At 55.9% G+C, this 20816-nt stretch overlaps 1 protein-coding gene across 1 annotated transcript in view; it reads left to right on the plus strand.

Annotated features, from left to right (window-relative positions):
• Positions 1-20816, plus strand: part of EIPR1 (EARP complex and GARP complex interacting protein 1) — a 92167-nt gene that overhangs the window by 6557 nt on the left and 64794 nt on the right. The window contains exons 2-3 of the mRNA XM_004582578.2: positions 444-527; positions 7260-7392. Coding sequence (XP_004582635.2) covers positions 444-527; positions 7260-7392 — 217 coding nt within the window. The remainder of the gene's footprint in view (positions 1-443; positions 528-7259; positions 7393-20816) is intronic.

The following is a 20816-nucleotide window of genomic DNA, read 5'->3' on the forward strand; positions in this document are numbered from 1 at the left end:
GGGGTGTCTGCTCCCTGAGCCCCAGGGAGCCTCGTAGCCACGCCATCCAGTGGACAGGGTACCGGGGCCGAGTGGGGCGTCCTCCTGCACTTCCCTGCTCTCTGCCCTGTGCTGCGACTTCATCCTCTTGCTGCCTGGGGCTGCGAGACAGATGCAGGGTGGGGCTTGAAGGCCTGCTGCTTTGTTCTGCAAGCGAGCTGGTGGAGGCCAAGGTGTCGCTGTTCTGTGATGTTTGCAGTAAAGAGATGAACCATGGCTACGTAAATATTTGTGTCCTTGTTGCTTCACTTCTGTGCCCGTTTCTGTTTATTTCCGTGTGCAAGTTTGAAGTGGCATTCGGGTGTTGGACCGTGTGGAGTGCTCCTGTGTGCTGCCTCTCTGTGGCTGAGCCTCAGGGCCTGTTGAGTGCCAGTGGTGAGCATCTCTTTCCGTCTTTCCTGTAGGCTCGGGCCTTGACACCTCAGACTGCGGAGACGGACGCCATTCGCTTTCTGGTCGGGACACAGTCTCTTAAATATGATAACCAGGTGAGTGTTTTTGACAGATGTACGCATGTTAACTACTACTCCTAGTTTTATCACTCTTTTTTTTAAAGATTTGTTTTTTTTTTTTTTTATTGTACAGTCAGATCTACAGAAAGAAGAGACAGAGAGGAAGATCTTCTGTCCTCTGGTTCACTCCCCTAGTGTCCACAATGGTTGGGGCTGAGCTGATCCAAAGCCAGGCGCCAGGAACCTCCTCTGGGTCTCCCATGTGGGTGCAGGGTCCCAAGGTTTTGGGCCGTCCTCAACTGCTTTCGCAGGCTACAGGCAGGGAGTTGGATGGGAAGTGGAGAAGCCAGGATACGAACTGGCACCCATATGGGATCCTGGTGTGTGTAAGGTGAAGACTTCGGCTACTAGACTACTGCACCAGGCCCATATCACTATTTTTATGATCTTGATTTTTAAAGCAATATTTAAGAAAAAAATAAAACTGTACGTAAAATAAAACTGCAGTCACTGGGTTGAAGTCATCTTCTCAGACACTGTTCCGTGGTTGGGGGAGAGATGACATCACTGAGCTCACTCTCCTGTGCGTTCCTTTCTTTGTGCCCTTGGGCTCATGGCTACCTGGGCACCCGCGGGCACTGAGCAGCCGGCGGGGCACAGCCCAGTTGCACTGGTGCTCACGGCTGCCCGCAGTCTCCCCTACTCCCTGCCCCCCAGGCTCCAGGCTGCCCCCGCCCCGACCCAGGTGGGCTGATGGGATGTGACCCAGCTGCTGCCCTGGCCACTGCTGGGGACACGCATGCGGTCCTGATGCAGCTCATGGCTTGCACTGATCCGTGACCTTGAACAAGTGGATTCACTTGGCTGGAGAAGATGTGCACAGTCTTCCACCCTGGGCTACCTGGCTTATTCTACTGTGAACACGATATGAACACATAATGCATGCAGATGTCCTCGTGTGATATGTCTCTTGCCAACAGCACATTTCCTGCTCCCAGTCCTCCCTACGTTCCTGCCCTTCAGTTCCATCTTCCTGTCTTCCTAGTGCTAGCATTTCACAGCAGTATAGATACAGCCTTCTACATGGCAGTGTAAATCACATCTTATAGAGGTACACACCATCTCACCAAGGTGTACAAACTGTCTCACAGCAGTGCTCACACCATCTCACAGTAGTATACATACCACCTCGTGGCAGTGCTCACACCCCTCACAGCAGTGTTCACACTCCCTCACAGCAATGTTCACACCCCTCACAGCAGTGTTCACACCCCTCACAGCAGTGTTCACACCCCTCACAGCAGTGTTCACACCCCTCACAGCAGTGTTCACATCCCTCACAGCAGTGTTCACACCCCTCACAGCAGTGTTCACACCCCTCACAGCAGTGTTCACACCCCTCACAGCAGTGTTCACACCCCTCACAGCAGTGTTCACATCCCTCACAGCAGTGTTCACACCCCTCACAGCAGTGTTCACACTCCCTCACAGCAGTGTTCACACCCCTCACAGCAGTGTTCACACCCCTCACAGCAGTGTTCACATCCCTCACAGCAGTGTTCACACCCCTCACAGCAGTGTTCACACCCCTCACAGCAGTGTTCACACCCCTCACAGCAGTGTTCACATCCCTCACAGCAGTGTATATAGCACCTCACAGCAGTGTTCATACCCCTCACAGCTGTGTTCACACCCCTCACAGCAGTGTTCACATCCCTCACAGCAGTGTTCACACCCCTCACAGCAGTGTTCACATCCCTCACAGCAGTGTATATAGCACCTCACAGCAGTGTTCATACCCCTCACAGCTGTGTTCACACCCCTCACAGCAGTGTTCACACCCCCCACAGCAGTGTTCACACCCCTCACAGCAGTGTTCACACCATCTCACAGCAGTGTTCATACCCCTCACAGCAGTGTTCACACCCCTCACAGCAGTGTTCACACCCCTCACAGCAGTGTTCACACCCCTCACAGCAGTGTATGTATATAGCACCTCACAGCAGTGTTCACACCCCTCACAGCAGTGTTCACACCCCTCACAGCTGTGTACACACCATCTCACAGCATTGTTCACACTGTACCACCTGACAGTGTAACCCCACCTCACAGCCATGTCATGCCACTTCACAGCAGTGTTCATACCACCTCACAGCTGTGTACACACCATCTCACAGCAGTGTTCACACCACACCACCTCACAGTGTACCCCCCACCTCACAGCCATGTTCATGCCATCTCACAGCGGTGTTCATACCACCTCACAGCCCGGTACGCACTAACTCATAGTGTATATACCACCTTACAAGTGTGTATACACCCTTTCATAACAGTGTAAATTCCATCTCACAGCCATGTTCACATAACCTCACAGTGTTCACACCATCTGTGTGGTCACATGGCCGCGTAAGCACAGTCCCTGTTTGTGTGGTCAAAGGGTCATGTTGACGTAGCCCTGAATCTTTGGTTTGAGGGTCACGTCATTATAGCCCCACATCTGTTGTCAGAGGGCCACCTTAGGTCAGCCCCCCGTCTTTGAGCAGGTTTATGGCTGACCCCTCCAGAGTGGGTGAGAGAGCGTGGTTGAGGGTTGTCTGTTCAAGTCTCGCAAAGGGATTGCTTGGAAAGCATTTGTTTCATGTCTTCTCACACCAGTGGGGAGAGTTTGCACAGTGGAGGTCCACCTGGTGAGTGAGGCCGGAGACTGGCATCGAACGTTCATCACACTAAGTGGGCTGAAGGGGCTGGGGTTGGTACTGGGGCACAGAGGCGGCCTCTGGGCAGGGTTGCCACCAGGCACGTGCTGTTGCAGGCGCGGGTTTCAGAGCGCATCAGGTGCAAGCTGGCTTTCAGTATTAATGGACTTCCTGCTAAGTAGGAAGTGTGTTGATGGTGGAGCAGGGCACTGTTTGCAGTGGAGTCTGTTCTGGCCCTGTGTCGCTTCTGTCTTTTCCTGTGTGTGATGGCCTCTGTAACTCCAGCCGTGTTATAGGCTGTGTTCAAAGTGCAATACTGGAATATTCTCCTAACATTTATGGTGTTTGTGATTGCCCTCGATCATAATGTTGAAACTGTTCAATATTCCATAATCTTACTTTTCTGTTTATTGTGGACAGATTTCAAGAAATCAGATTATTGCTGTTTCTACGTTTGCATGGCTCTGATACGTTCGAATACACCTCCTGGAAGAAGTACACAGAGTACAGTGTGGGCCATTTTAACTGCAGCTTCCTGGCACTGGTGGGGACTGCTTCATCAAGGAAAGGCTCATTGACAGCTTCTTATTTTTTTTTTTAAAGATTTATTCATTTTTATTACAGCCAGATATACAGAGATGAGGAGAGACAGAGAGGAAGATCTTCCGTCCGATGATTCACTCCCCAAGTGAGCTGCAACGGGCCGATGCGCGCCGATCCGAAGCCGGGAACCAGGAACCTCTTCCAGGTCTCCACGCGGGTGCAGGGTCCCAATGCATTGGGCCATCCCCAACTGCTTTCCCAGGCCACAGGCAGGGAGCTGGATGGGAAGTGGAGCTGCCGGGATTAGAACCGGCGCCCATATGGGATCCCGGGGCTTTCAAGGCGAGGACTTTAGCCACTGGGCTACGCCGCCGGGCCCGACAGCATTCTTATTTAAGGTTTTAATTTCCTTGATTGTAACAAAAGCTGAATCTCCCCCAGCTGTTGGCTGCTTACATTGTATGGATTTCTGTTTGTGAATTGTGAGTTACACTAAGTGCTTACGTCTAGGGTCCAGCTCAGTGCTCTCCTAGGCTTCTTTCCCACACTAACACACACACACTCCCAGCCCCCAGCAGGACCGCTGTCTCCCACACACTTGCAGCCCTGCACACTCCCCTCCCAGCCCCCAGCAGGACCGCTGTCTCCCACACACTTGCAGCCCTGCACACTCCCCTCCCAGCCCCCAGCAGTACTGCTCTCTCCAGGTCTGAGTCCGGTGCCTCTCTGCGCATGCCCTTACCCCGCGTCCCTTGGGCCATTTCACAACTTCCTGTGAAGCTCGTCTCAGTGTCTGCTGACCCGAGTCTGACTGCCTCATGCCGTGGGGCCTGTGAATTGGCACTTTGTGTTTCATCATTGCGAGCGTTTCATTTGGTGAATGTGCCACAGTTTATTACCCATTCTGTTGGCTTTTTTAAAGCTGTATTTTATTGTACTGGAAAGGCCGAGTGATGGAGAGAAAGGGAGACAGATGTTCATCTATGCATTCACTCCCCAGTGGCTGCCACGGCTGGGCTTAGGCCGGGATGAAGGCAGGAGCCTGGAGCTCCATCAGCTCCTGCAGCTGGCCCAGGTGCTTCGGCACTGGAGGAGCTGGGTCTCGCTGTGCGTGGTGCTGGCACTGATCCTGTCTGCCGCTGGTGGGCGCTGGGCGTGTTCTTTGGGCCAGCCTGGAGAGCTCTGCCGCGAGCTGCTTATGCCTGCCTTGGTTTGGTTGTGGGCTGCAGCACCTGGGTGCTTTGCCCAGGTGCTTTTCTCAAGAACCTGCAGCCGCCTGTGAGGTGCTCGGTGATTCCCAGTCGGCAGATGTGTCAGTGGTGACGTGCCCGGGTCAGGATTTCTGTGTGTGGGCAGGAGGACGAGCACTGGCAGCCCCCACTTAGCACGGAGGAGCTGCCACTCTGCTTCTCAGGTGGCTGTCATGGAGGAGCAACCTGCCACCCGCTGGCAGACCGCAGACAGCTGTGAGCTGAGAGAGGGGGAGCCTCGCCCCGCCAGGAGGGTGGGCACACATGTGTTGGCCCGGGTGCTGCCCCAGCTGGCTCGTCTCACTCGAGGGTTCTTCCTGCTACACATGGAAGTGGTGGCTGCACCTCATGCAGCTCGGCCTCGTAAGGACGATGCCGGGATGAGAACTCTCGCAGCTGAGCCCTCAAAGTCCAGAGCCACCCCTGCAGGGGGCAGGGGAATGTCCTCCCGTGCGTCCCCGTGTGAGAGTGGGCTGTGCAGATGAAGTACGATGCAGTTGAGGCAGGTGCCTGGAGGTGCTGTTGGCTCCCGTGCAGATGCCCTTTAGAAGGGCGCCTGGTGTAGGTGATGCCAACAACCCAGCAGGAAACCTCAGAGACACCTGTGGGCCTCCCTGTCCCTGGCAGCCCGGCATACACACAGATTGTAAACAGCAGAGTAGTCAGTGCATTCCTGTAGCTCTCTTCAAGCATGTCTGATGGGCATTTCCCATGGCGTTGGAGGCTTCTACAGTGTATGGATATGAGGGTAGATTCAAACATTTGGTGAGGGCCCGGCACGGGGGCTCAATGGCTAGATCCTTACCTTCCCAGCGCTGGGACCCCATATGGGCACCAGTTTGTGTCCCAGATGCTCTAGTTTCCATCTAGCTTCCTGCTTATGGCCTGAGAAAGTGCTAGAGGATGGCCAAGAGCCTTGGGGCCCTGCACCCATGTTGAAGACCTGCAACAACCTCCAGGCTTCGGGTTGGTCCAGCTCCGTCCGTTGCGGCCATCTGGGGAATGAACCAGTGGATGGAAGATCCTTCCCGCTGTCTCTCCTCTGCATAAATCTGACCTACCTTTCCAATAAAAATAAATAAATGTTTAAAAATACTCAAAGTTTAGGGCCCGGCGGCGTGGCCTAGCGGCTAAAGTCCTCGCCTTGAAAGCCCCGGGATCCCATATGGGCGCCGGTTCTAATCCTGGCAGCTCCACTTCCCATCCACCTCCCTGCTTGTGGCCTGGGAAAGCAGTTGGGGACGGCCCAATGCATTGGGACACTGCACCCGTGTGGGAGACCCGGAAGAGGTTCCTGGTTCCCGGCTTTGGATCGGCGCGCATCAGCCCGTTGCGGCTCACTTGGGGAGTGAATCATCGGACGGAAGATCTTCCTCTCTATCTCTCCTCCTCTGTGTATATCTGGCTGTAATAAAATGAATAAATCTTTAAAAAAAATACTCAAAGTTTAAAGAAATTGGTGGAAATGAAATCAGAAGAGCCATTAAGTTGGCGCTTTTGCAGCCCATGCCTTGTTTGTCTTTTGTAATATGCAGTTTGTGAGATGTTCAGGAGTGCAGGCAGGCGCGGCGGGTGGTTGGAAGCGCGTCCCAGACGCGGGCATCCCCTGCGGTCATCGGTATCCTGGCATGCCAGGCTAGACTCTGCAGGTCCGAGACTGTTTGCTAAGAATACACCTACTTTTAAAGAATTATGTTTCCCCATGGGCTCGAATGCCAGTGAGAGACTGAATATGAAAATCATCTTAGTTCCTCTCCAGTTACCCAGAAAAGTATAGCAATGATGTCCCTCAACTTCTGTTGAGTGACCTGAGCTTGGCACCGTGACAAGCAGTGCTGTGTGTTGGCACCTGCTGGCAGCTATCAGACTCGTTTAAAAGAGAAGCTAAAAATGTGTGGAAAACCTCCCTCCTTCCCACCTGCATCGCTGTAGGGCTGCGTCTGCCCACTGCACTAGCCAAGCAGGTCACTCCAGCACTCCCACAGCCAGGCCTCTTCCTTTTCCCTCCACTGAACAGCAGGGCAGGGGCAGTTCTTGCTGACTCGAGAGCCCTGCCCAGTTGGCCCCGGCAGGGGCCTCACCCCGGAGCCACGTGGGGGGCAGGACCGGAGGGTGGCACTGCACAGCTGGCGGCTCTGCTAACACTCTGCCTTGTGTCTGGAGGTGTGCGCTGTCGGGTGTTCACCAGCCTGTGTCTGCCGCAGAACCTGTCTGGTGCTCTTTGCAGCTGTGACGTTTCAGCAAGGAGATCCTGACAGGCCCTTCTCTTGTGTCTGTAGATCCACATCATAGACTTTGACGATGAAAATAACATCATCAACAAGAACGTCCTCCTCCACCAAGTGGGTGAGATCTGGCACATCAGTGCCAGCCCCGCAGACAAGGGAGTGCTGGCGACCTGCTACAGCAAAAGTAAGTGTCTGGGACCTCTGTGTGCGCCTGCCAAGTGTCCTGTGAGCTTGGCTCAGTGCTTGGAGAGGAAGAGTCACAGAGAAGGTGCTATGTGTCGGGCGTAGGTATTTGCAGGAGCTGTTGTAACCCTGACGGTGGGAACTGTGGCTCCCGGGGTCAGGTGAGTGTCGGGCTGAGGTCCTACAAGGGAGGAAGGAAGGTGAGGATATGCCTCGTTCTCGTGGCCTCTGTGCGTGTGTAGGGTGGCTGTCTCAGCCTGTGCCAACCCCGTGCCGTGTGCATGTGGCAGGTGGCGATGAGGCGGCCGAGTAGCTTCTAGCCACCTGTGATTGGCTGCTCAGCCTTGGACACCTGGATGTTCGGGTTAGTCCCAGTGGACTGCCTCTTCCTGAATCCTCCTGGCACTGGGGCAGCAAGAACCTTCTTCCTAAGGGCTGGCTCTGGAGAGCAGTGTCTCCTGTGTGTCCATGCTGAACGCAGAGAGCCACGTGACTTTGGGCCCGTGGTTTTGAACCTCCTTTGGTCTGTGTCTTCGCACTGTCTTTGCACGTCACTCCTTTATCCTCTAGGCAAAACATTTTTTTTTTAAAGATTTATTCATTTTTATTACAGCCAGATATACAGAGAGGAGGAGAGACAGAGAGGAAGATCTTCCGTCCGATGATTCACTCCCCAAGTGAGCCGCAACGGGCCGATGTGCGCCGATCTGCGCCGATCCGAAGCTGGGAACCTGGAACCTCTTCTGGGTCTCCCACACGGGTGCAGTGTCCCAATGCATTGGGCCGTCCCCAACTGCTTTCCCAGGCCACAAGCAGGGAGCTGGATGGGAAGTGGAGCTGCTGGGATTAGAACCGGCGCCCATATGGGATCCCGGGGCTTTCAAGGCGAGGACTTTAGCCGCTAGGCCACGCCGCCGGGCCCCTAGGCAAAACATTTTTTCTGAAATGCTTTTACCTCTTCTTTAGCTTTGGCTTGCATGTTGTGTCCCCTGAGCCTCCCCAGGCACTCCCAGCCTGTGTCTCCTCCGCAGGCTTCCCGGCATTTCCTCTCCTCTTCGGTCTGGGAGACCCCTGGGCAGAGTCGCCACGGGTGAGCCTTCGTGGGGTCCCTCAGCGTGGCTCCTCTCCTGCAGCCCTGGCTTGCTTTGGAGAAGTTTCCTGAGAGGCTAGCGGTGCTGCATTTTGTCCCATCGCTGGCTAAGCCACCTGCCGCTGGCGGCACTTCAGCCTGCTCTATGCCAGTGCCCCCCACACCATCCCCTCTTAAAGGGGATGTTTAGCCTTCTCTAGTCAAAGAAAACCAGAAGATTCCACCTATGAAAATGACCTTTTGGGCCTCCCGCTGGGTTACCTCAAAGTGAGTTGGTGTTTAATTTTTCTCCCAAGTGCTCTGGGCTTTGTCAACATGCTGTGCAGCAGCACCACCCGGCTGTATTCGGTGCGTGAGAAGCTGGGCCCCAGGGCGGCTGGTGCTGGGAGCCGAGTGCCGAGTGTCCCTCCCAGGTGTGGTGCTCAGCCGGGGCCCCTGAGAGCCTCAGCGGTCATGAGACTCTGTCCAAGCCCGTGCTCAGCCCTGTGCCTGCCCTGCAGCCCACGGCTGTTACAGCAGGGCCGCAGTCCCTCTGCCTGGCAGCCTCTGCCGTGGGCGCATCGTGTGTCCTAGTGCTGACGGCGTGCGTGCTCATTCTGCTCAGACAGGTGAACAGAGGCCACCAGGCACCAGCTCGGTGCACCCTGCTGGGAGTTGGCGGTGCCATTCGGAGCTGGGCCCCCAGAGCTTGTCCTTCTCCCAGTCACCCTCCCGTCCTTGTGCAGGCTTGTGCAGGAGAGCTGTGTGCGTGGTGGAGCTGGCCTGCAGCCTGTGTCCTGCCAGTGGGAGCCCACTCTGACCCTATAGTTCGAGCTGGGAGTCTGACGAAATGGAGCTCTCACACATCTTGTAGCTTGGCCTGCTGCGGGGGTGGCTGTGGGTGCACCCCCTGCGCTCTCCACGCACATCCTCCAGCCCCTCCTGCGTCCTGCACACGCGGCCTGCTGGCTGCAGGTTGTGACCTCGGACTCTTCTGGGGTCAGCGCAGTGGTGGGCGCCTAGCACTCGGCGTCTTTTCCCGGCATCTCCTGCCCCTGTAGAATGCTAGTTACCAGGTGTGCTTTGGGACCTCTCCCCTGCACTGTCTCTGCTCTCAGGGAACACCTGAGCCCAGGACTGCTTTTGTGACACACCAGCTCTGCCTCTGCATGCTGGGGGACAGTCTTGCCTCCCTGTGCTGTCCAGTGTCCTGTTTCCCCGCGCTGAGGGGACAGTGTTGTCCAGTGTCCTGCCTCCCCGTGCTATGGAGACAGTCCTGCCTAGTGTCGTGCCTCCTCGGGTCTGTGTTGCCTGCTGGCTTCTCTGCCTCACTGTGAACGGGTCTCTAGGCTTTCCTGGGAGTCCCCAGGCCTAGAGCTGCTCACATGTCCGAGGCTCCGCTAGAGCAGCTCCTGCCTGCACTGTTGGTGGCTCGTGGGAGCACCAGGCGCAGCCTGTGCCTTCAATCCCGAGTCCAGGGTCATGTGTTCCGTGGGCTTTCTTCCGGGCGCCCCAGCTGCAGGCAGCAGGTGGCTCCCAGTGGTTGCGGGCTGAGGTTCTGTGTCTTGCTGGAATGCCCTTGGCACTGCTCACAGCCCCTGGAGGTGCTGAAAGGGAGCGCGCGGGAGTTGCTGTGTCGCAGGCGAGTGGCAGTGCTGGAGAATGAGTGCCTTTACCTGGGTTGTGTAAGCATTCCTGATTGTTTCCAAGCTTGAGTTGATTGCTTCCTTCCAAGGACCCTAACCCACTGATTCTGAGTCGGGGCCTTCCGGCCAGCACCTGGAAGGCAGTGCTGCCCACTGTTGTGCTCCTCTGGTGCAGTGTTCACGGCTCAGCTCCAGCAGCCCAGGACGGGGAGTGTGCCCGCTGCCTACTCTGCCTGCTCTGCCAGAGCAGATGCCCAGAGCCCTTCTGCTCAGCAGCCAGCAGAGACACAGGCGCCCGCCTTGCGTCCTGCCTGGCTCTGTGCCCTGGGAAGTTGTCATTGTCCCTCTCCCCTGCCAGGCAGTCTGCAGCAGCAGTCACTGGTCCAGGTCAGGCGCCTCCCGGGAAGCCTGCAGCTGCAGGTCCACCTTACTGTGCAGAACCTTGGCCTTCTAGGGGCCAGCATGGCTTGCAGACTGACACGTACATGCTGTTTTTACACATGGGGGTCCTTGTGTGTGTTCAGCTTTGCTGCTGCATAAGCTGAGGCAGGAGTGGATCTGGATTCATCTGCGTAGGCTCACTTGCCACCTGCTGGCTTCAGGCCTCTCCTTGACTCTGCTGCTGGGCCGGCAGGCCCTTCCTGTGTGTGTTGGCCAGGCCTCCGTCCTGTGCTCGTGTGTCAGTGTCTGCCTTGTGAAGGGTCCTGCCGTTCAGCACCCTACAGTCGGCTTTTTTTCCCCTGAGTGTGCTCTTTGCAGCCACTTCCTTCCCTCCGTGCCAGGGGGACTGCACCGTCTGGGGCAGTGGGACTGAGGGCCTGAGAGACCACATGTGGTAGTTGAGGGGTCAGCAGGTACAGGAAGGACTCCCGGGGCAGAAGATGGGCAGAGGGCCCAACCAGGTGCACCCCCTGCTGGTGAGGAAGGTGCTTGTGCAAAGACTGAGCTCAAGGAGCTCAGGAAAAGGGCCTTGGGTCCAGTGGGGGAGGCATGCCCTTCTTCAGGAACCTGGGAGTTGCTATTTGTCATACACAGCACCATTTCCGTTCCATTTGCTTATCATGACCTATGGAACTGCGCCTGGTTAGTGGGGTATGAGAGAACTCTTAAGTATGTACGTGTGTGCACACAAACACACACACACACTTGTGCATGTGTGCATGCTGGAATAAACAGCACAATGATCTTATAGGTACACGTGGATAGCTGATGAATGCCTACCTGGGCTTTTTAAATGGACAGTGAGGTGGCCCCATTACTATCAGAACAACGAGAACGTGAGGGCCCCTACTTGTGGTGGCTTACCTGTGGGTCTGGGCCTCAGCCAGGCCGCGGGCCTGTGCCTTGAATGGTGACCTGGTCTGGCGACAGGCAGCGTGCCCTCATGGTCTCCCACAGAGCTGGGCTGTTGGGAGCACGCATTGTGCTGCCAGCTGTGGTGCCAGGAGGTGAGCGTGCTGTGTGCATTTCTGACCCTCTGCGTGGTGTGCTCTGGGCATTGTCAGGATGGACCCGTGCTGTGAGCTCATCGGCAGCCGTGCGAGTTTGTCCTCGGGTCGCCACGTGCAGGCGAAGATCTTGCAGAGCGATGTTCTCTCTGCACTGTTACAAACAACAGGACATTGCAGTGGACTAAAGCAGCCTGCGAACTCGGGCTCCGAGAGCAGCCGGCACCTGCAGCTCCCTGTGAAGAGCTGGGGACGGTCGTGCCGCCCCAGGCCGCTGGCAGGACGCGTCATTGTGAGGGTCTCCCTCACCGTTCCCCGTGTTGGTGGGAGGGGTTGTTGGGCACAGAGCCCAGCATGCCCTGGCTGACTGGCAGTCACAGGTGACCTCGGGGCATTTGGGCACACAGGTGCTCCAGCCCAGTCGGGCTAGTGGGCTTGAGAGCGCAGTGTCCTGACTTGTGACTTGGAGAGTGTGCAGGAGTGTCCTGATTGCCAGGGAGCCCCGTCTGGTCGTGTGTCGGTGCAGGCGGGCTGTGGAGGGAGGGCTTGCGCAGGAGGGCACTGGGACAGGGAGACCGCAGTTCTCCCATGCAGTCATCCTGCGGGCGGGGGCTCTGTCGGAGTTTGCATCCGGTGCGGCTGTGAGGCTCCCACATGCGTCGTTTCCCTGTCCTCGTCGACTCTGGGCAGCACCTCCACGCTTGGTATCATCTGGACATTTAATTAGTGCATGTTTACTGCTCCTTGCAGATCACTAATGAAGACGTTAAGTAAGACCTGCTCCCCAGAGCGCCCTGCACCCCTGCACGCTCGCGTGTGGTGTTCTTCAGTGCAGTGTGTTCTCAGGCCCTCCTCCAGGTTGTATCCACGAGGGGGTGCTTATGTGAACCCGATCTGAGTTAATTTTTCCAGTAAGGCTGCTGCTTCCTGGCCATGCTCTGCCTGCACAGCGTCCTTAGCTTGGGAGGCGGCCCGGCCGGCAGCCTTGGGGTCAGTCCCTCGGCGACTCCTTGTCTGCCACTTGGCCGGATGTCTCCTCACCAGGTGCTTGCAGGGCTGTGCCTCTGCATGTGCCTGGTCTCGAGGGCTCCTGAGCAGGTCAGTCTGAGCCTCGACTGGCGTCGGGTGCTCCTTCCAAGGCCCTATCTGCAGGCGTGGGCACCTCCAGGCTGCTGGGCACCAGGGCTCCCAACTGTGCAGCTGGGGCACAGTTGAATGCTCAGCAGCCATGGGGTCTGATTTTTGTGTTTCCACAGCGGCCTGAACCTCGGTGAGGTCCTCCCAGCTCACCTGTCACTGCCTGCCCTGGATTCTGCAGCCCCATCCGCCTGGGCGGCCACGCAGGCCCTGGGCTGGCACACGTGTGCCCTGTGTTTCCGACTGGGCAGCAGACACTGCATCCTCTGCTGAGGCACCTTATGTGCTTGCTGTCACGCTGTTTGGAGCCGGCAGGGGGCTGGCAGTGTGGCTTTCGTGGAGACTGGTGGCACAGGGGCCTGGCCTGCTCCTGTCTGGTTTTGTATCTGTGTATCTGTGTACTTACTTGTTTGAAAGGCAGAGTGACAGATGGGGGCAGCTGCAAGTGTGGGAGAGAAAGACACCTTCCATCGCTTCTTCACTCCCCAAATGTCTGCCTCAGCTGGTGCTGGGCCAGACCAAAACCAGGATCCAAGGACTCCTTCCTGGCTCCCGTATGGATGGCAGGGACCTGAGTACGTGGCACATCACCCGCTGTTTTCCCATGGGCCTTGGTAGGAGCTGGATGAGAAGTGGAGCAGCCAGGCAGTGACAGTGGAGCAGTGGCCTCTCCTCTGGCCCCAGTGCCAGTTGGTAGCTTCTGTGCTACCTCGTGGTATTCTTCCGGGGGAATTACAAGGGAATTTTGAAAGCTTCCTTGTCAGCACTGGTGATGGTGATAGCAGTTGCTAAAGAAAGCCCAGAAGGCAGCTGGCTCGTGGAACTGGACTCTGCTCGTGAGACTGTGCAAGCTGCTCTGTCCGCTGAACCTGTATGACCCTACCAAGGTGACTGCTGGTGGGCACCAGGCGGGCCCCCGGGAGCGTGGTGGGCCTTCTAAGGCTGGTGGGCACCAGGCAGGCCCCCAGGAGCTTGGTGGGCCTTCTGAGGCTGGTGGGCACCAGGTGGGCCCCCGGGAGCGTGGTGGGCCTTCTGAGGCTGGTGGGCACCAGGCGGGCCCCGGGAGCATGGTGGGCCAGAGTGAGAGGCCACCTGAGGCTGGTGGGCACCAGGCGAGCCCCAGGAACGTGTAGCAGAATTCTAGGTCACCTGTCCTGGGACTCATCTGACAGCTCACCATGTCAGGATGGTCTTTGAAGAAAGAGGCAAGGGCTGTGAAGTGACAGAGAGTGGCAGTGCCCTTCCCAGGGCTGGGGAGGTCTCACTGAGGCCTTTGGAAGGATTGGTGAGTGCTGCGGTGGGGAGCAGCGTGGAGGCGCAGCGAGGGCTGACAGATGAGGCACTGTGTGAGCTCTCGGCAGAAGACAGTCAAATGTCAGGGAGACGCAGAGCACGGCTGTGCCTTGGCAAGGGAGAGCCGGCAGGCTGCGGGCAGTGAAATAACAGCTGCCAGGCACCAGTCCTTCTTCAGGAAGCTCAGGGCTGCTCGGGGGTGGCCGGGGCCCCCGCTCACGGACCCCAGGGCTGCTCGGGGGTGGCCGGGGCCCCCGCTCACGGACTCCAGGGCTGCTTGGGGGTGGCCGGGGCCCCTGCTCACGGACCCCAGGGCTGGCAGTATCCACAATCTCCCCAGCCAGAAGCAAGTTTAGCCCCTTCAGTGTGACAAGCTGTATTTTTAGACGAATGGGAACTTTGATTCTCTGTGACCTTGAGCAGTGGATGGGCTGCCTGGGGAACTGCCTGGGGATTGTCCATCGGCCCTGCCCCTGCCCTGCCCCTGCCCTGCCCCTGCCCTGTCCCAGCCCTGCCCTGCCCCTGCCCCTGCCCCAGCCCTGCCCTGCCCTGCCCCTGCCCTGTCCCTGCCCCTGCCCTGCCCCTGCCCTCCTCAAGCAGCATCCCTCTGCAGCCCGAGCTGCCTGAGGGCTTGTTTGTGTCATTCTCATTGCCTGGCTCTGGACTTCAGGCTCTTCCTCCAGGTTGTCCTGTTTCTGGCTGTCCCCTATTTTTCCGGGGTCTAGCTCATGTCTTGGTCCCCCTTCCTGTTCCCAAGGCTGTGTGGGGGGGAAAGGGTTGCCTGATGGGTCGGGGTGGGGAGTCCTCACGCAAGCTCTGCCCCTAGTGGAGCCACAGGTGCTGGCTGGCCTCCCAGTGGCTGAGTGTCCCCTGGCTGCTCCAGGTCACTGCTCAGCCTCACAGGCTGTGGCAAGTGTCGCTGGTGGGGTGCTCCATCCCCCACGAGTTTCCTTCCCATCAGGAAGCGAATCTTGAGTGTAGTGTGTCCCCTGCAGACTTCCCACTTGTGTGTTGCTGAGCAGTGCTGGGCTGAGCCCCCGTTAAGTGCAGGTACCCGCATGACAGTAACAGGCAACGGACAGTGCTAGCTGCGGGCATGTTCTTCAGGGTGCCACAGTGATGGGCCGTGGGGACTGCTCACCCCAGAGCCTGAATGGGTTGCAGCCTGTCAGGGAAGGTGTTGTGTGCCTCTGTGCCTAGCCCAAGCCCAAAACGTACTGATCCCAGTGCCTGTTGAAAAGGTGAGCAGGTCTTAAATCAATCTGGGCTTGAGGGAGGAGTTCTCTATATTCTAATTTATTTAACTCATTTCAAAGACAGAGACAGAATTTGCATCCACTGGTTCCTTCAGCTGCCCCTTGGGTCTGGCTGAAGCTGGGAGCCTGGGGTGCCGTGTTGAGCGGCAAGGATGCAGGCGTTAGAGGCCCCTCCTCTGGCCTGTAGGGCATGTCAGCAGGACGGGAGGGGAACTGAGGCCTCAGACGGGAGGTGTGGGCATCCTGGGTGGCAGCCTGACTGCTGTGCTGACTGTCCACCCCGTCCACTGCCGAGGTGGCTCAGCGTCAGTTGTGCTCGTGGAACTCTCCTGGGCACACTGGTTGGAAGGGTGCCTGGGAGGTCACTTTTGTTGTCAAACGTGTGTTTTGTGAAAGGGGATCATCTACCTGCTTAAAGATTCACACTCGGCCGGGACCATGCGGAAACACAGGTCCTGGCAGCTTCTTCCACGCCCCACCCCTTCCCGGCAGGCAGCCGCCCCGTGGATTACAGTTCTGTCTAAAGTAGCAGTATCAGGTTTGCATGCCAGTCATGCTGGAGAGGAACCCCGTATAGGAAGGTGTAGGAAGACACGGGTTATGTTTAAAAAAAAAGGTGTTATTTCACCTGAAAATGAATTTGCGAGTGCATGCGTCACTTTTGGTTTGGAATGGTGGCTGATTGACAGCAGCTGAAGTGTGACCAGGGTGTGTGCTGCTGGGGTCTGAGCGGGAAGCTGTGCGCTTTTGTGGCGAGTCTGTGGTTCTGGGGGGACTGAAGGTCACTGGGCGCCCTGCTGCCCGTCAGTGCCTTGGCTGCCTGCTCCCCAAAGGCTGGAGGGCCCAGCATTACTGCGTGGGGACCCTGTGTCTGCTGACTTTGTAGTCTGTGTCTGCAGGGTCACAGCCTGCCTGTCCTGTGCCTGTCCCCGGAGGAGAGGCAGGGCTCAGGGGCTCAGTCTCTGCAGAGCTAAGTGAGGAAAGAGGACAGAAGCTTGTTCCTGGTAGGAGCTGTGCCCTGTGGGATGGGGTAGTGGTCATCCTTGCGCCCACGCTGGCAGCGACTCATTCATGCAGTTCCTGGGAGTGCAGAGAGATCGTTTGCAGAGTCTCAGAGTGCTGAACTGTGCCGAGTGCACCGTGTTCACGCACCTGGGACGTTGGGGCGTTGCCCTTGGAGACCAACAGTGCTTTCACACGAGATAGATGAAGCTGCGAAAAATTGAAGAATGATTTAAGAATTTAAGAATTTCTATCTGATTTTAAAAGAAGAATCAATAAATAAACTCCCTTGGCAGTCTTATTTATCAGACCGCGTGACAGTACAGCAGGCCTGGTCCAGCTGACAGCTGCAGGAGGTGGCAGCTTGGGTTTCTGTGCCTGTGTGTGAAGTCTCCCCATGGGGTCCTGTGGGTGACAGCCCAGCCAGGGGCAGTCAGTCGTTGGTGCCCTGCAGCTCTGTGTTTGTCTCCTGGCTGTGCCAGGCGGGGGATGCTCCTGCATGCAGGGCTGAGCAGAACCCAGCGGTGTGCACTGCCCGAATGTGATAGTGTGTCTGACGAAAGAGCAGGCCGTCCTCACAGACAAGGAAATGGAGGTTTGGGAAATAGATTTGCTCAGGGGCTTGCAGATAATTTTTCAGAATCAAGTTTCCATAAAAAACATGATTATTTCTCATAAGGTATGGAAAATCAGGCTGATTTGTTTATTTGGGGGGAAAAAACGAAGGGAGGAAAGACTCCTAACGATTTACCAGTTAAAGTGATACAAATAGTCTAAAAATATTTGTGTGCCAATGGGAGATGTCATAGACAACTGTCATTGTACTCTAAAGATTTTTGTGTTCCAGGTAAATGTAGTTTTATAGTTAAGTCCAGATAAATTATTCTTTTCAGGTTATCAAGATTTTAAACACCTTCAGGGCTGGGTGTTTGGAGCATGGTCAGGCTGTTGCCTGGGGCACTTGCCGAGAGTTGGGGGCTGGCTCCTTTCCTCCAGCCCAGCTTCCTGCAGCTGTGCGGTGTGGGCTGCATCCTGGTTGGGCCTGACAGATGCCCACCTCTTGTGTCTGAGTGACCGGCAGATGGAAGGCGTTGGTCTCTTGCTGTCTCTCCACCTTTCAGATAAAATGGAAATGATAAATAACAATTTTCAAACAGCCTCTACACATTTACTCATGTTTCTGCTTTTGCTAACAAGATTTAAAGAAAAAGATTATTTATGTTGAAAAGTCAGATATGCAGAGAGGAGCAGAGACAGAGAGGAAGATCTTCCATCCGCTGATTCACTCCCCAAGTGGATGCAAAGGCCAGATCTGAGCCAATCCGATGCCAGGAGCTGGGAGCTTCCTCCAGGTCTCCCACGCAGGTGCAGGGTCCCAAGGCTTTGGGCCATCCTCCACTGCTTTCCCAGGCCACAAGCAGGGAGCTAGACAGGCAGAGGGACTGCCGGGATTAGAACTGGTGCCCATGTGGGATCCTGGTTTGTGTAAGGTGAGGAGTTTAGCCATTAGGCCACCGTGCCAGGCACCCACCCCCTTTTAAAGATTTTTTTATTTGTTTTTATTGGAAAGTCAGATGTACAGAGAGGTGGAGAGATAGAGAGGCAGAGAGACAGAGAGAAGAAGGGTTTTTTGAAGAAGGAAGACCTTTACAGGATCGCATCTGTCCCCGTCTTTGCAGTGACTTAAGCCTGTTTGCCTGACTCTTCGGCCCCAGCTGAAGCAGGGTTTCCTGACTTGGCTCTGCTGCAGCTCCTCCTGTGGGCTGTGGAGGTCTGAGCAGGCGGGTAGGAGCTGCAGCATGGATACCACTCCCTGTGTTATCTGGGGGGCCTTCCCTGAGCCCAGAGTCTTCCCCTGCAAGGAGTCCCATGTGCAAGCTGGAGCTGGACCCACAAAGTGCCCCTTCTACCCCTTGCCCGCTTGGATTTTGCCACCTGTTCATTGGGGCCTGTGCTCTGGGGGTTGTGGTCAGGTGCTGGCCGTTGGAAGGCAGCCCTGTGGGCACTGGAGGTGTGGGTTTTGTAGCTATTACATGGTTATGTGTATGTTTATTCACCCTGCCAACCCTGTCTTTCAGTCGGTATGGACTGTTTGCGATCCGGCCAGGATTTGTAAGGCTTACAGAAGCTTCTATTGCTGTCCTTGTTTCTGTTTCCTTGCTTCTGCAGGGTTGCCCGGGCGTTGTAAGCTTCCTGTTTTGGTGTAGTGTTGTGCAAGGGAGAGCTTTGATTCTCTCGGGGTCTGCTCTGGGTACTGGATCTGCGCGTGGTTCCCACCAGCACCTGCTCTGGCAGGGTTTGAACCTAGTCTTTCCAGGCTCTCGGGGTGCTCCCCGCTGGCTGTGATGGTGGTTCTTTGTGTGGACTCCGACATCGGCCAGCTCACTGCTCGCGCTCTCTGAAGTCCCAAACTGTCTTGTATTGTCACTCTGTTTTGCTTGGGAACGTGTGGAATGCCTGCGGTCGGTCCTCTGCTGGGCCTATTTCCTCTTCATTCTCAAGGATATTTTCACTGAATATAAAGTTCACAGCCGACTGTTCTCTTTTGAGCTTTGGGAATGTGCCATGCCGCTTCCCGCTGCTGCCGCTCACTTGAGGTCCTCGTTGGCTTTTGGAAGTCTGTGGTGTCTTGGAGTGGGATTCTTCCGGCTCATCCTATTTGGGATTTTCTCTCCGACTGTTGTCTGGAGGCTCTTGCAGCAAACGTTGGGATGTTTCCAGTCATCTTTGAGAGGTTTTCAGCTCCTTCTCCGCCCTCCCGGACTGTGCCATGAGTGCCCGTCGTGTGCCACGTCCCAAGGCGCCCAGATCTCCTGGTTCAGTTGTTTACAGTGTGTCTTCTCTCTGTGTCCTGGGTGTTTCGCATTGCTCTTGTCTCCATCCTGCGGTTGAACCTGCCCTTTGAGGGTCTCCTTGTACCGTGTTTCTTCAGTTGTCTTTAGTCTTGTCTGTCTGTTTCATGTCTTCTGTCTCTATTCTGAGAGTTTCTGGGCTTGCCCCTTCAGCGGTTGCTCATTGAAGCACGTGTGTGTTGGATGCTTTGAATTTTCGTCAGAAACCCAGCATCTGATCAGTTGTGTGGCTTGGTAATCTTTATGGTGACTTTGCTGGGTCTGAGGAAGGTTCTTCCCGTTTCAGTCGCACTCGCTTGTTGAGGTGAAGTGGGAGATGCTGACCCCATCCAGGAGTTGTGCTTCACGGCCAGTACAGGGGCTCCCAGGTACCCACGGCTGTCCACAGTCATGGGTTTTCTTCCAAGTCCTTGAGCTGCTGGGGTGAGTGTGGCAGGTGCAGAAATCGCCTCCCAGCCTGCTCAGAGTGCTACCGATATCCTGGCTGCCTGCGCTGCTGCTGCACCTACTGGCGTTGCTTGCCCTGAGGCTGGGTTTAGGGAAGTGCCAGCTGCGGTTTTTAGCATCTGGTATTATTCGTAGTCTCCAATTCTTTTTTTTTTAAATATTTATTTTTGTTGGAAAGGCAGATATGTAAAGAGAGGGAGAGACAGAGGAAGATCTTCTGTACAATGATTCTTTCCCAAAGTGACTGTAATGGCCAGAGCTGTGCCGATCCAAAGCCAGGAGCCAGGAACAACTTCTGAGTCTCCCGCGTGGGTGCAAGGTTCCCAGGCTTTGGGCCATCCTCAGCTGCTTTCCCAAGCCACAAGCAGGGAGCTGGTTGGGAAGTGGGGCTGCGGGATTAGAATCAGCACCCATATGGGATCCTGGTGCATTCTAGGTGAGGACTTTAGCTTCTGGGCCACCGCACCAGGCTCCATGCTTCCTGACCTACTGCACCTACCTGGGCAGGGTGTGTAAGGAGCTGTTGTGCCGGTATTGCCTCTGTGCACACGTTGTATGATTCAGCCACCTATCTTGCTGACTCCTGTGCAAAGAAGCTAGTGAAGATGAAGAGGAAGGGAACATAGCCATTGGCACTGGAAATTTGTGGGAGAGATCCATTGGATGAGATAGAAGGAGTGTTCCCAACCCAAGGTAGGCAGGCCCTAGACCCCTAACCAACAGGAAGTAGCTAGAGGAGATGTGATGACTCTGTACCCTTCAGTAACCCTTAGCTTAAGGGTCAGTTACCTCTGATGAGAAAATGAAATGGGGTAAGTAGGTGGCAGGCTAAGTGTCACTAGCTGGAAGCTACACTTCCCCTGCCCTGCTCAATTCCCACTCCTGAAACCGCTTCCCTTCCCAGGCTCATATGTCGTCTGGCATGACGGAGACGTGGCTTCTCTTCCAGTGCACACAGAATGGAAGGCGGAAACATGTCTCTGTGTCTTACCTTTCCCATCTGACCCATTCCACCCCTGAAGAAAGCCCACATGTGTCTCTGATCACCTGGTCTTTTAAATACAGTCTAATAAAAAAATGAATGTTTCATTGTATTAAAAAAAAGTGAGGAAGTAGAAACCTGAACTCTACCCAATCCAAGTCGAAATGTGGTGGAAGGAGCTTCCAAGGGAGAGCCCGCCTGGAGACACGTCACTGTGGACGAGCTTGGAGAACGTTGGGCACCGTGTGCTGCATGAAGCGCTCATGAGAAAAACCTGGGAGAAAGGAGTAGAT

This window comes from Ochotona princeps, chromosome 8, assembly GCF_030435755.1.
Source record: "Ochotona princeps isolate mOchPri1 chromosome 8, mOchPri1.hap1, whole genome shotgun sequence".
Lineage (NCBI taxonomy): Eukaryota > Metazoa > Chordata > Mammalia > Lagomorpha > Ochotonidae > Ochotona > Ochotona princeps.